Source organism: Centroberyx affinis, unplaced genomic scaffold, assembly GCF_046629955.1.
Source record: "Centroberyx affinis isolate AG114_WGS23_722 - 3 ecotype Tasmania unplaced genomic scaffold, CSIRO-AGI_Caff_v1 ptg001333l_1, whole genome shotgun sequence".
Lineage (NCBI taxonomy): Eukaryota > Metazoa > Chordata > Actinopteri > Beryciformes > Berycidae > Centroberyx > Centroberyx affinis.
The window spans coordinates 389195-403838 of record NW_027279830.1 but is presented as its reverse complement, the minus strand read 5'-3'; the positions used below and the strand labels follow the sequence as shown (position 1 = coordinate 403838).

General features: G+C 41.2%; 2 protein-coding genes across 2 annotated transcripts; one reads left to right on the top strand and one right to left on the bottom strand.

Moving 5' to 3' along the window:
• The first annotated feature begins 1202 nt into the window (after window positions 1–1202).
• On the top strand, window positions 1203–5744 carry eif3jb (eukaryotic translation initiation factor 3, subunit Jb). The gene is made up of 8 exons (XM_071525732.1): window positions 1203–1310; window positions 1472–1581; window positions 2921–2975; window positions 3091–3182; window positions 3304–3400; window positions 3642–3821; window positions 3941–4014; window positions 4544–5744. Exons 1-8 carry the CDS (start codon window positions 1298–1300, stop codon window positions 4673–4675), a joined length of 753 nt encoding a protein of 250 aa, XP_071381833.1. The 5' UTR covers window positions 1203–1297; the 3' UTR covers window positions 4676–5744.
• Window positions 5745–5895: 151 nt separating this feature from the next.
• Window positions 5896–13646, bottom strand: cilp (cartilage intermediate layer protein, nucleotide pyrophosphohydrolase). The gene is made up of 9 exons (XM_071525730.1): window positions 13583–13646; window positions 12321–12483; window positions 10992–11042; window positions 10497–10763; window positions 10104–10283; window positions 9536–9841; window positions 9201–9309; window positions 8907–9055; window positions 5896–8687 (listed from the first exon to the last, which is right to left on the bottom strand). The coding sequence occupies exons 2-9, from the start codon at window positions 12382–12384 to the stop codon at window positions 6319–6321; spliced, it is 3495 nt and encodes a 1164-aa protein (XP_071381831.1). The 5' UTR covers window positions 12385–12483; window positions 13583–13646; the 3' UTR covers window positions 5896–6318.
• Between the last annotated feature and the right edge of the window lie 998 nt (window positions 13647–14644).

Here is a 14644-nt window from a genome sequence, read left to right as displayed (position 1 = left end):
TACAGCACTGAAGAAACCAAAGGAATATTGTGTAACTTATACAAGAGATTAAAAAAAATAGATTTACACAGTATATATATATATACATTTAAATAAGCACCCACTGTATTTAACCCACACCTGCAGAATGAGTTTCATTACACTTAGGCCTCATTTTATTTTTGGGAACCTGAATGAAAACCAGCTGTACCCATGTAGCCTTCTCAGGGATGCGACGCCATACCCAGAACAGCAACCAAAATACTTTAAAGATTAAAACAGAGTTATTATGAGCAATTCCTTATGCAATACTGTTTTGTGAACCTGAAAATTTTATTTTTTTAGAAATGACAAAATGTTTTTGTCTGTGTGAGAGCTGTAACATTTGGTACATTTATAACTATCCTGAATGATCTTGTTTAGATATCTAAGTATATAAAGCTTAATAACAACTGATCCACTTGGACTAGTTTATAAACTACTGGTCTACTTGTTGCTGTGAGTTTTGTATTGTTGTGCAAACATTCTGGTATGATAAACATGGACCTAAATTAATAAACGGAACCATTCTGCCTATGTTTGAATCTTGTTTTCTATTTTTACTCTTATGAGCGCTCAATGCAGAGGTTCAAACTATTTTCACATTTCACATTAAAAGTTGACATCTGCAACAAAAGACAACCAAAAGATAATGAGAGAAACCTGTAATGGACATGCTGTAGTATAATTTACTAAAATGATCACCATCTAATTGTGAAAGGACTGAATAGGAATAAGCAAGAAGACACATCCTCTGCTTTGAGCTATAGCTAATTATCAGATTTTTGATTGCCCTGATCCACCCCATCTATCTGGGTGTCTTTCATTAAATGAAGCAAAATATGCCCATTGGTCTGGGTTGGCCAATTTTAACAACCCATATTGCTGAGATTGTAGGTACAACCCCATTCAATGTCAAACTCTTTCACATTACATACATCCCAAACCCAGATTTCCCAACACAAGATCAGAGCAACAACCTCTGCTTAACTATTAATAGAAAACACACCAAATGAAACACATCCACCACTCACTACTCTGTGCTACAACTCAAATTGCAGGGCAGGTGTTTGCATATTTATTTTACCATTTAATGAAATTCACCCAAATAGATAATAGATCAGTTTCCTGTCATATTGCTTGAAGCCATCCAGTGAAGTCAGGTCACCAGATCGGCATAAAGAGTGGAGTCTAGAAAGTAGGTGTTGTTTCTGAACGAGGCCAACGGGCTGCTGCACTGACTTCGATCCTGCTGTCAAACACTACCAACACAGCCAACATGGCGGACTGGGGTGAGAAACTAAGTTGGGAACGATACATATATATTCATCAACTGGATTTTACATTCACTGTTATACATGTATAACACAGCGATATTGTTAAATGAACACGTTAGCGAACGTTAAATGTGGATTGACTATGTACGATTTTGATTATTCCTGTTTTTCTATAGACGCTGACAACTTCGAACCGGAGGAGCCGATTAAAAAGGCGGCGGCGGCGGCGGCGGCAGTGGCAGTGCTGGACAAATGGGAAGGCGAAGACGAAGAAGAAGATATTAAGGTAATTACCTAACAAACGCTAAGTCCAATAAGAGCTGTCCTGAAACCAAACTACAGTTTTTCAGTGAGCTGTCGGCCCGGCTAAATAACGTTAGCAAGCTAGCTCCTAGCGTTGTCGCCTAGGTTTGATGCCATGCTTCGGCGCGGTCGCTTGCTGCCTGTCAATCGTAACACAGCCCATGTTAGCCTTATGCTAGCTAACGGTAAACTCATGTGGCTCTAGCAACCAGCAGCTGCGATAGCTGTGCTGCTAGTCGATTTAACATAGTCCTAACGATAGCTAAATCAATGTCACCATGACAACTGACGGCTGTAGATTAAAGTTAATTTCTAGCCGCTATGATTATTTACCTGTATTTAGAAGTTGTCGGTTAATTAGTCCTTGGATGGTTGGTTCAGCTAATGTTGGTTAACGTTAGCTCAAAGCTAACCACTTGTCGGGCCACTTGGCTAGCAAACTCGCAAGCTAAGTTAGCAAGTCAACAAGTAATTGGCTAATGTTACGTTAATGTCGACGATTATGTCATCACCTGAACTTGTCTGCATCAAGTGATTGTACGAGATTAGTATTTATATCATGTCCTGAATTATCTCTTAACTTGGTTAACGTTAGTATTGGAAACATGAGGCAGCGTTAGCTTGCTAACTAATTTTAGCCTCAGTCAGATGAAATCATGAGGTGGTGATGACTCAACTTAACTGGGCCTAGAACTTTCCAACTTTGACAGACATTTTGGAGGAAACTGGTGTTCGATTATTCCTCCATCACGCTTGGTTATTACCTGATTATTCTCATGGCTTCTGTCTAGAAACCTCAGATAATTCACCCATGGAAGGGGCTGGTAGAGGCCTCTTCAATTGTTCACCAGATTCTGTGGCATATGGTGCCCAAGCAAAAAAAGCTACTGTTGATTTTATGTCCACAGTACAAAACAGATTGTTTGTTTGTCCACATGGAGTTAAAATGTTAGTGGCTTGTAAGGGATACACTCTGGTCATTAACCACTGGCCAATTTTTAATTTGGTTTCAAGTCTAGGTAGTTGATAATTGCTTAATGTATGTTATGTCACTATAAATGCTGCTTCCCCCAGCTCCTTGTTTTCCTTGTACATGTATATTAAGTAAGCCCATTTAGTATGTCCATATTTGACACAACAATCTTTGTTTCCTTGCTATTCAAACTCATTAGGCCTTGTTGCCTTGGCACATTTCCATTCAACTGATTTATTATGTAATGATATTAAATTGAAATGTGCCTTTTTGAATAGTGATTTGTACCCCAGTTTACCAGTTAACTCTATGACTGACAATTGTCCCATCTTTCTCCTTTTCCCCACAGGACAATTGGGATGATGATGAGGAGGAGGAGAAAAAGGCGGAGGTGAAAAAAACAGGTGTGCAAGTAATTGCCTATTTCACAAGGACTTGTAATAGCTGCGTGTTAATCCATGGCTAAGCTATGTAACGCAATAGTTCACTTGTTTATTATGCCATTATTTTAATTTTCAGAGACAAAGGTATCTGTAAAGAAAAAGCTGAGTGAGAAAATCAAAGAGAAAGAAAACCTGTTAAAGAAAAAACAAGAGGAAATGCGTCAGAATGTGAGTATTATTTCCTCTTCTGGCTTTGACCAGTTCCTATACAATGCCACAGACATTGTGGCCCTCTCTGTCACCCGTACTGATGTTCTGCTTTTTCATTTTGTGGAATCTGTTACTAAAGGAAGAAGAGCTTACTCCTGAAGAACAACTAGCAGAGAAGTTAAGAGTGAAGAAGTTACAAGAGGACGCAGACTTGGAGCTAGCAAAAGATGCTTTTGGTAAGACCGGTTCAGATTGTGGAGGAGAATATGTAGTTAATATTCAAATAAGAATCTTATTCTGGGGCCTGGATTGTTAAAGTCTGTCCTTGATTCCTTATAATCTTACCCTTGTATTCCTCTATACATTCAAGACACATACTGTATATGCCAGTGTTTTAGAAGAAAGTGTGAGATCCAACTGACTGTCTTTCCTTTATTTTGACTAGAATCTATTACGTTTTTTTTTGCTTTTTTTCAGGTATCAGCAGCAGCACCCCCACCACAAACAATGTCACTGGAATTGATGCCATGTGTCCATCTTCCAAAGATGACTTCACAGAGTTTGAAAAATTGCTGAAAGAAAAGATATGCCAGTTTGAAAAATCTGTGCATTATTCAAATTTCTTGGATTCATTGTTTCGGGAACTCTGTATTTCATGTAAGCTCAACATTTCATATACGGGCATTTAATACTGAACAACGCTAATGATCACTGGTGGCCACTACCTTTGTACTTGCCACACCTGGCTTATACAAATTTGTCTTTTTTTCTTGCAGTGGAAGTAGAAGACTTGAAGAAAATCAGTAATTCCCTGACAGTCCTACTTAGTGAAAAACAGAAACAAGAAAAAGTAAGTGACTGCATGCTTGCCGATTTTTCCATAGATGGATCCTATGTGTAGTTTATTTTCAGTAGAGGGTGCTGTCTGCCTAGCTATTCCCCTGAAGCGTGTTTACAGTAGAAACTAACTGCAAAATCCTCATTCTGGTAATTTTGTGTTCTGAAATGGTCTCACATTTTTTTCCCCACATGTTTTTATACCAATTGCACCTGCATAATATTTATCTAAATATATAATTGTCAAATCACTGTCTGTAGCACCTACGCTATGCTTTCATTCAGCATATTCCTTTATGTCCCCTCCATGCTGCTTTTCATGTGCAACATACCAGTGTAACAGCTAACAGATTGCTTTATTTATTTAGTTTTGGTGGAGAATTGAGCCAGAGAACTCTCAATTAGGCCAAAGCAGGAAGCAGATAATGGGGGCTGCTATTTTTGTTACAGTGTGTAATGATAAATAATTTCAGAGTTGTACTTACATGAGAGAAACCTAAGTGTAACACCTTTTTGTTAATGTCTTTTATTTGTTTTCACAGCAAAACAAAGGAAAGAAGAAGAAGAAGACAGGAGTCCTAGCTGGTGGTGGATTGAAAGCAAAGATGAGAGATGACCTTGACTATGCAGAGTTTGATGGTGGCTACGCCCAAGACTATGAGGACTTCATGTGACATTGGCTCCATCACCACTGCCCTTTCCCCCTCCCACCCCTCAGAAACGCAGCTGTACCTTCTCATGCTGTCCAGTGCCATCCTGGAAAATCTGAACTATATGTTGCCCCCTTCATTTTGCTTCAATGACCAGAGGGACTATACCAGGGAGCATCCAGTCTCACCAACTCTTTATGTTCATACATATGGAATTGCCTTTTCTCCGTCTCATTCAGCCTCCAACACACTCACACACATCATTTACTATCTGTTGGGTAACCCAGCTTCAATGAAGAATACATTTTAACTGCTGTTGTCTGTTTTGTAGGGCTCATTTTGGATTAAATGTTGCTCCCATCAAAACAGCAAATGAAATACTGCAGTTATAAGTGTAGTGACATAGAAACATATGAGGTTCTATGCAAATTTCTTTACCCAGAATGTCTGTAAATATTATAGGTATCTCACTTTACCTGTGGATAGTTTTCTTACAGGAAAGTATATAGTATCTATAACTTTGGTTGCCAAATACTGAACAGTTATTCCATACATCTTTCATCTTTATCCTCGGGAAGTCACATTGTTGATACTTTGAAACTGACGCTACGTGTAAGTAGTAGTTGTAATTTTACAGAGAGCACATACATTCACTGTAAGATAAAAGGGATGGACAAGTGTAATAAATGTGACTTCAAACCTCACAGCCATTTTCTGGATACATCTCTGGAATATCCTTGAAAATTTGGAGCAAAGAGTGCTTATAGGTATTTTTTGTGCATGACAAAAATGTAATTTACTAATTTGATTTCTACTAATGCAGATAAAGTATGGATCAGGCAAGTTTATTAACTTGCTACAGCTGGTCTTCTAATCATTGCTTCTGCAGGCTTGTATCAAGTGTGATGAGGAGCGGGGGCTTATGGGCTTCACCCCACCATGTCTTCATATGGGCTACCAGTTAGTAGAAAGGGGCATATTTCTCCTTTTTTCTAGCAATTGACCAGTTTCAATGTTACATGGACAATTGGATAAGTACAATGTGGAAGATACCAGCATCTGCAGTGTTTTATATGCATCTAATTTAATAAATCACTGGTCAAAAGGATGAACTCTTGTGTTTCTGTTCTTGTTTAATACTCTTACGAAAGAAACCTGTAACTTACACAGGGACATGTCTAGGTAATATTTCATGGTGCTTAAACTTCATTATGTAATAACTGATACAACAGCTATCTCAAAATTAAAAGCAGCATTGCAGTATGCACAAAAGCAAAACGTGAATTATTAATGAAACATGAGACTTTTTTTTCTCATTTAATAGGGGTTACACCCAACTCGATGCTTACCAGCTTCTGAGATTTGTGTAATAAATATTCTATTTACAGTTTCAAGTAAATATTTACCACAGTACAGGTGAAGATGTATAGTAAGATAGAAAAAACAAGTCCTCAATTATTCCCTGGGAAGAAGCTGCAGTATAGCTTTTTCAGTTATGAACTTATATTTCAGAAAGTTATTCACTTAAATTGGGTAAAAAAAATCAGGACTAAGTTGATATATAAAACCCAGTTTGAAATCAAAACAAAGGGCTCAACACTATCCACTCTCCACTGTGACTTGATTTGTGTTGTAGTGTAGAGCCTTGACCTGCAGTATTGTTCTGTCTAGCTTGTGGTTTGTGTGCGTCTTCCCACAGGATTCCTGGTGCTGCGTCTACGACTGCTGCGGAGTGCATTCGCTCCTCCTGCCCTCTGCCGGCGTCGGTTCTGCCTGTTTTCTCCTCTCACCACGCTTGTTACTGTCTGACCTTGGGGATTCTGCAGGGCCTGGAACACACTCTGGCGTGTCACCTCACGATCTCCACATGTGAACGTCAGCGCCACACCCTCATTGCTCTTCATGACACGAGACGTACCATCAGAGGTGCCATCAAAGCAGCGTCCAAGTGCAATCTCTTTGGCTGTGCGGGGATCCTGGTCTGTCACTGTATAGATGCCGTAGTTATGGCCCAGAGGATCAAGGGGCGCCAGCATGGTGAATTCGTTGGTGTCGTTGTTGACTGCTAGGGGCAGGTGGTTGACCAGGTACTCCTGAAGCATGGCATTGACATTGTCTCTCTTACAGCTTCCCTGGGGAATCACCTTCACCAGGGAACGGTCTACACGATCCTGATCATACAGCATCCCGCTGCACTTGAACTCGAGGCACACAGCTGACACTGTTGGCTGGTCCATGTCACGGATGCTGCGGGTGTCACGGAGGCCATACAGTTGGCCCACTGTCTTGGGGTGGGTGCCGCCCATGTTGCGGGACCGCACATTGATCTCGTGTGGGCTGTTGATTTTGACTTTGATGTAGCAGGCTCGGTATTCCATGGGCTTGGGCCACCAGCTCAGGTAGTCCTCTGTCCAACTCATTGGGTCATCTTCATTAAACGGTACTGTGTTGTAATCGTAGCGGTCTCCTTCTACCCTTGAGAAGCGGAAGTGTGCTGCACTGAATGGGGCCTCCTCACATTCTTTCAAGTTCTCAAATGAGTACACTGGTCCATTGCCTTCCTCAGCAGTGTTTGGGCTTGGTTTTGCCACATTGATGCTGAACGCTGTCTTCTTCACTCTGGGGTCTTCATGGTCAGTCCGTCTATAGTTCAGCTTTCCCAGGTAGGGCTGAGGGACGCCGACAAGGTTGGGATTGAGTTTGGGAGAAGATGGGACAGCCTCTAACTCTTCTCCTCCCAGGTTGGCCATGACATATGCAGAGTAAGCATCAGCTTTCTGTTCATCACAGAAGGCAGGAAGACAGGCACCGTTAGGGCCAGTGATGACACTATCAAAACGGCCCCAGGCACGTGGGTTAGTGGAGTAGCCAGCAGTGGGCTCCATGTTTATAAGACTCACTACAACTCCCTCCACCTGCTCACTGGGCATGAAGCGTTCACTGCGGAAGGCCCTCACTTTCACATAACACCTCCGGTTCTCTGGGACATCCAGGTTAAATAGACGTCTCTCTCTGATCTCCATGTTACCAATCAGAAAGGTTCTCTCCTCCCTTTTCCCTCTTCTTTTCTTCTCCATCTGCAGACTTCCCTCCTCCTCCCAAAGGCCAGTGTCAGGGTTCAGTGACCAAAGCTTCATGGTATTGAGGTGCTCAGTCATCTTCACCTGGGCAGAGTCCAGGAACACCTTCACCTCACCTGCATTCAGAGGCTCACCGGCTTCCTCAGCACTGAAGTCGACTGAGAACATCCCATAGGTTCTCAGTGGAAGGGTATCACCCTCATTTCCCACAAAATTGAGATCGCTTTGAGCTGCTGCAGCTGTGGAGACATCTCTGGGGTCCAGAAAAGTTACACTTGCCTTGACATTACCTGTGAAGACTTCGCCATTCTGCTTGTAGAAGGAATGGGGAGGAATCTGGATTTGAACCATAGGGTCCTGGCCTTCTGCCTCCCCTAGCTCCAGAGTGTTGGTTTCTGTGGAGCTGATGGTAACTGGAGCTTTCTTCCTAAGAAGTTTGATCTCATGATAGACAGCACCTCCTCTGGTGTTAAATGGGAGTACCTTTGTGGTGTTGACAAATTTTTGCATGTTGTCCACAAATGTCAGGACCAGCCTCTCTGTGTCTGGAGGGACCTGGATGGAGAAGGTACCTTTGTAGCCTGTGCGGCTGACTCTCACTCCATTCATGAAGATATGACCGAACCTCATCGGCTCACCAGTGTCTGCAGCAATGGCTCTACCACGTACAATGGCTTTGGTGTCTACACATTTCTGGCAGCCACACTTAGTCACCACCATGGAGGGCAGTTGGTAGCCCTGGCATATCAGCTGCCTCTCCTCCATCTTTGCCACCCCACAGCAGTAAGCCACGCTGTCCTTACACCTGATGCCATTGTCCAGCTGTCCTGCACATGTGGCTGTGGGGCATTTGCCCACATCATAATAGAAAGAGTTGGTGCTGTTTTGATAGCAGTCATGAGGAAGACGGATTAGGTGGGATTCAGGCTTGGGGTTACATGAAGGCTCGTCTTTACCTGTGTAAGAAAGGTGGAAATCAAAATGGTTATAATTTTTTTTAATCATATTCCCATCCTGTATCTTGTTTAAGGATGATCAATGTTAAATATTGTTTACCTTACTGATACACTAATGCCCACTAAGGTTTGTTTTTACCAGATTTCTGGCCATTTAATCTATTCTGTGTTTTGTCCTGCTGTATGAGTTTGCTGAGGTTTTTTTTTGTGAGAACTGACCTATGACAGTGAGAGTGGCTGGTTTGGTCTTGATGGCCCCAGTTGGGCCACTTGCTCTGCAATAGTACTCCCCAGCCTGCTCAGGATGTAGATCTTTCAGAACCAAAGTGCTGTCAGACTGCTTCTCCAGGAGACTGTTGTTATGGAACCTGTTGTTTGACAGAGAAAAAACAGTTGAACCAAAGGTATCCATAATACTCTCTATTTCATCTTTTTGACTGATCCAATATCAATGGTTTGAGCTAAATGTGTCTATGTGATATATGGATATATTATTAATATAACGAGTCTTACCACTGGTACTGGTCTGGCTGTGGTGTTCCTGCCACTTTGCAGCAGAAGGCAGCAGTCTGTCCCTGCCTCCTGGCCTTGCTCTCAGGGTTGTTCAACACATGAAGCTTCTCTGAGAAATCACACAAATTGCAATTCAAAATAAGAAAAATAAATTACCCTTCAGCGTCCTTACATGCTTAACAAAACCCCTCTCAGTGAATATACAGCTTAAAATGAACTTTTTTTTTTAACTTATCTAAGACAACCGCAATGCAGTTTGCAATCAAACGCTTTGGTGAAAATCCAAATGATGCTTCAATCTCCCATCTGTTTTACCTTACAGACATCTACAGTACCTGCTCTTTCCAGCTGGACACTGAGGACCGAGGTTTGTTGAGCGCTGTGGGGCACGATGACGTTCAGGGGGGTGTGGCCCTGTAGGCTGACTGTCAGGGTGGTGTTGCCATCAGGGCAAACGCCAGGGATGCGGAAGTGTCCGTTGTGGTCGGTGAGGGTTAGGAGTTTACCAGAGCGGAGGATGGTTGCCCCTACAGCACTGAGACCCCCAGCGCTGCGGACAGAGCCCAGCAAGGTGTGTTCCTGACACATGCAGGCGTCACACTCAGCATTCACCCTTCCCATCACACACTCCAGGGTGCAATCTAAAGAGCAAAAAAACAAAACAACCACCACAACAATAATATGGCAGTTTAGTTAATTTATTTCTGCATGGGTTATCTATTCCTGTGCATTGATATGTTGCATATCTGATAAGGTCATATTATCGATTATCTGAAAATTTTAAATTAAGACTAATGGTTGTCACTGTCAGTTAATGATCCTGGTATGTTGTCTGAAGTCAGGACTATACTGAATGAATAGAAAATTGTAGAATACTGTATGACTAGGTCAAGGCGAGCCCACCTGTTCTAGGGCACTCAGGTCCGTTGCATGCCTTTCCCTCCACTTTAGGGCCACTGCAGGGCAGAGAATGGGATTGGCAGTTTCTGGAGCGCACCTGGACCCCCACCTGACCACAGAGGGCAGGGCATGTGCTCCAGTCTGACCACGGACCCCAGGTCCCCTGAATAGTCGCACTGTTATCTGATGAAAAATATATCATCTGTTATAATAGTTCTTATGTCTGCAATGCCAATTTGATACAGTCATTTGACTCACAATGTATAAGGTGTACTGATGATATAATGACAAATCAGCATCTTTGGTAGAGGGCTTGCAGTACGAGGTATTGCTTTTACAAAGAGACCAAATTTTGGAATAGAAAGATTATGAAACCCAAGGCGTTATTAGACCGACCTTTGGGACAGAGGAACCGGACTGCGTAGTTGGAGCAGTTACGTCCGGGACCCTGCTCTTCATTGAGGCACCAGAAGCCCACGGTGGGGTCAGCATGGACTTTCTCCCCCGTGTCCCGGGCTGGGATCCAGTCGGTGGTTCTGGCCTCGAGGGCCCGCGGAGTGTCACAGACTCGTGCACGGTAATAGAAGCGAATGGCGTCCAGCTGCTCATAGTCTCCACGGCCTCCAGGGTGATCAACATTGAACCATGTGGTCCAGTCATAGTCTAGACACAGAGGACAGAAAAAAACAAGGTCTAAATAACAGCTCACATTTTTTTTGTGTTGGTAATGTCTACTACATGTTAGAAATAAGACTCAAGCCACTGAAAACGAGCTAATGTACTATTAACTTGATATGAGCCACAGTGTATGTGGCTCATATCAAGTTAATAGTACATTAGCCAAAGATAGTTGTGTAAACTATCTTTGGTTTTTAATGCTTGGAAAGTTACCTTCAGAACTGTAAACAGCAGGGACTGACTCCCTGTCTCTTCTCCATGATCCTGTAAGAGACACACACCAATAAGATTAAATCCTTCACTATAACTTCCATGATTATTTTACAGTGTACTAGATTAATATCTGACAATATACTTATGTGTAAGTGTTGAAACACTTATTCCGCATGTTGTTCTCTTGAAAGCAATAAAGCCAGTGAATTGTTTTTTTACCTGAAAATCAAATCAAGCCATTCTATCACTGAAAAAATTATGTTAATCTTTGTGAAATCTATTATAAGTGTAGTTTTACTGTATTTGAAAGTTGTGGTCTTGAAAACAATTAAGCTAACAAATTATATTCTTTCCTGAAAGTCAAAGAGAGACATTTTAGAGTGAAATATTAATCTTTGTAACATATATGAGTGTAATTGTGCTGTATCTGTAAGATCTGCAGACTTTGCAACTGAAATTCAACTATATTCCAACAATAGCTTTCTGCTCAACTGCCATGTGGACTTTGGACGTAATAGCATAAAAATAACAGTCTTGACACTAATGGAGAATTCCTACTGGTTAGGTAAAAATACATTGTGGGGAAAGAGTGATTTAGAAAACATGAAAGGTCGCAACCAGGCTTGTTCAAATGATTATTTCTGTCCGTTAACACCCTGACAGTTACTTACTCTCCGCTGCCAGCTAACATTTGTAGGCATATTGACGCCAGAACACATTAACAGTCACAGTCTCATTTGTGTTTTCACATGTGTTTTCTTGCTAACTTGAATGTTTCTGGGGAAATTAAACAATTCATTGAACTCTTGCACTGGGAAAGTTACTGAAGGTTTCCACTGAGTCTCCTAAATCCCAATGAAGGCCACGAGCCGAAACGCGTTTTGCTAATAAACGTTTGTTCCCAGTACTGCAAGTGTTGCTGGAATCTATTCTTTTCCACTGAGTCTCATGTCCCATAGCATATCTATGTTTTTTTTTAATGTAATGAACTCTAATTTAATTGCGATCCAGAATTTGATTTTCACACCCAGAATATCATCCATTTAACAGAACACCATTTTGATATGTTGATGAAAAATTTCACTTTTCTCAGGCCAAGTAATGTGTATTGTAATGTGGAAATTGGTAGAGCTTCCCCTGTGTGTGTCTGTGTGTTTTCATGTGTGTAGGTATGTGCATGTGCTTATGTGTGCACAGGCATCTGCATATGTGTGTGTGTGTGTGTGTGTGAGAGAGAGAGAGAGAGGGAGGGGGAGGGCTGTGGTGCTTGTGCATATTTGCCAATAACAAGAAGGGAAAAAAGAATCCCAGCATCTTCTTGAGACCCACCTTGAGCTGTAACAGCAGTAGTTACGGTGCCTCCCAGCACCAGGAGGAGAGGCCACACTGACATTCTGGCACCCTGCTGCTGTTTCTGACCCTTGAACTTTCACCTCTAGTAATGACCGTTTGACACCAGGAACTCGGAGAAGATAAGAGTCCAGCAGCAGAGCTTCAGAGGCGGGAAGATGAAGACACAGAAAGATTCACCAAATGAAGCAACATAACAGAAGCCAATTCTTGACAGTATACTGATATACTATTCACAGTGTGGCTTTATTTTGTTTTATTCCACAATACAGTCCCCTTCAAAGCTTTTCTGTTAACTTTTTGAAGGTTTAACATAGACATTCTGCACTGTGGTTCCAACAAATGGATCTTAATTGTGCTATATCAGACCAATTAATTAACTAATATAGTATCAGTGATGATTAACACAGAATCCAAATAGTCAGCTATCTTAACACTCCTGTGTTAAAAATCTACTGATACTCACATGGAGTTTTAATATTGTAAGTAGGATCAATAAAACTAAATACAATAGTTTAAATCTAAAATAAAAATGTTTCAAAAACCAAATCAAAAGGATAGATTCCATCCTCAGAGCAGAAGAGGGGAGAGCCACACAGTGAAAGGACATTATGGCTGCACAGAGCCCCACTCAGATTACACATCTGTGTTAGTCATCACCATTTATCAGGGGAACACTAAAACATTTCTGCATCCACTGACGAAACACTGGGCTACACTGTCCAAACACCCACACACATCCATACACACACAGTTTGCACTTGTAGGCTTTGATAAAGTTTAAATATACTTATAAAATTGTGCATGCCGTGTTTTGAAATGAATGCATTATGATATATAGCGGAATTAACATTTATTCATTAAAGTTACTAAAATAGTAATCACATCATTGAGTGATGTGATGTGATGTGAAGATGATAGTGATTACTTGTGGATTACCCTCAAAGTTTTAAGGGAACAAAATCATTTCATTGTGAGTTCATAGACACATTTGATGTAACTTGAAATAATGGTTAATCAGATGTAGATTATGATAACACTATTCAAATTACAGTCTTTGAATTGGATCCATTTAACGTAATCAAAGGATTACTGTACTAATTACATTTTTAATCATGCAGGTAATCAGTATTGGATTACATTTAGAAAGTCATATTTCCAGCTATACCTTTATTGGTTAAAGTGCATTGATAGCAGATTGATATGAATACAGATAGACAGAATGATGTGAATGTTCTTACCTTTTTGCTGAGTGGAGTGGAGAATCTTGGATCTGAGCTCCTGGGTGCAGCTTTTTGTGTGGGAACCTCCTTCTCTCTCTCTCTCTGTCTCTCTCTCTCTGTCTGTCTCTCTCTCTCTCTCTCTCTCTCTCTGTTTCTTTCCTTATTTCTCTCTCACCTACTTCTCCTTCTCCCTCTCTTCTATACTGTGGTTGAACTTACTCCTCCACCGTCTCTTTTATGCCGCTCTGCCTCAAGCACCCCTCCCTCCTCTCTCGGCAGAGTGCCACAGGGACTTTAGATTACACTATTATCCTCATAATTTATCAAACTCATTGTACAACCATGACATCCAATGGTTATTAGATGGTGCTACATATGGAAGGAGGACATTCAGGTGATCTGAGTAACAAATGCTGATGTTAATAGTTTGACCCCATGTGTCTACAATCAATGCTGCTTGAGTCAAACTGGACATTTGTCTTCTACTCTGCTCTCAGCCTGTGTGTTGTGGTGCGTTACGTTATGTGCAGAATGTAAATCTTGATCACAATCAGGAGAAAAAGACATACAGTATGTGATGAAGAGACAAAAGCACTGACTTTGCTGTACTCACCTGTTGCCTGTAGCCAGAGTTAAGAGATGGGATAACAGTAATGTAACTGTAATGTTATGTATATGTATGTTATGTTGTCGTGTAAAAACCTTGTAACTCCAATCCTGGTGATTTTTATGTTTTAACTTAAGTTGAAGGATTTCATGCTTCTCTATGACTTGAGAAAATTCCAGTCTCATGAATCCCTTTCAAAAACCCATTGGATACACTCAAAAACGTATGGTGGTCAAGCTGAAAACAAGGCTGTTTTTCTTTGAAAAGTTGACATTTTGGAGAAATTAGGTTTTCACAGTGACAGTGACTCACCGCCTCTAAAAAGTTAAAGACACAGAATACAAGTGGAATTTGAGCATTTGTCCTGACTCCAATAACATTCTGTTCATGGTCATTTTCATCCTATGTGCTCCTATCTACATTTTGTAATGCAATGTTCATAGACCAAATACATTAGTCTAAAGGTGTCTTCA

Coding starts and splice junctions, on each gene's coding strand:
- eif3jb (XM_071525732.1), top strand. Junction 1,582..2,920: donor ACGAAGAAGAAGATATTAAG/GTAATTACCTAA, acceptor TTTTCCCCACAG/GACAATTGGGATGATGATGA. Junction 3,183..3,303: donor AAGAGGAAATGCGTCAGAAT/GTGAGTATTATT, acceptor CTGTTACTAAAG/GAAGAAGAGCTTACTCCTGA.
- cilp (XM_071525730.1), bottom strand. CDS start 12,384: ATGTCAGTGTGGCCTCTCCTCCTGGTGCTGGGAGGCACCGTAACTACT. Junction 10,764..10,991: donor TGCTGTTTACAGTTCTGAAG/GTAACTTTCCAA, acceptor CTCTGTGTCTAG/ACTATGACTGGACCACATGG. Junction 9,310..9,535: donor TGTCCAGCTGGAAAGAGCAG/GTACTGTAGATG, acceptor GTGATTTCTCAG/AGAAGCTTCATGTGTTGAAC.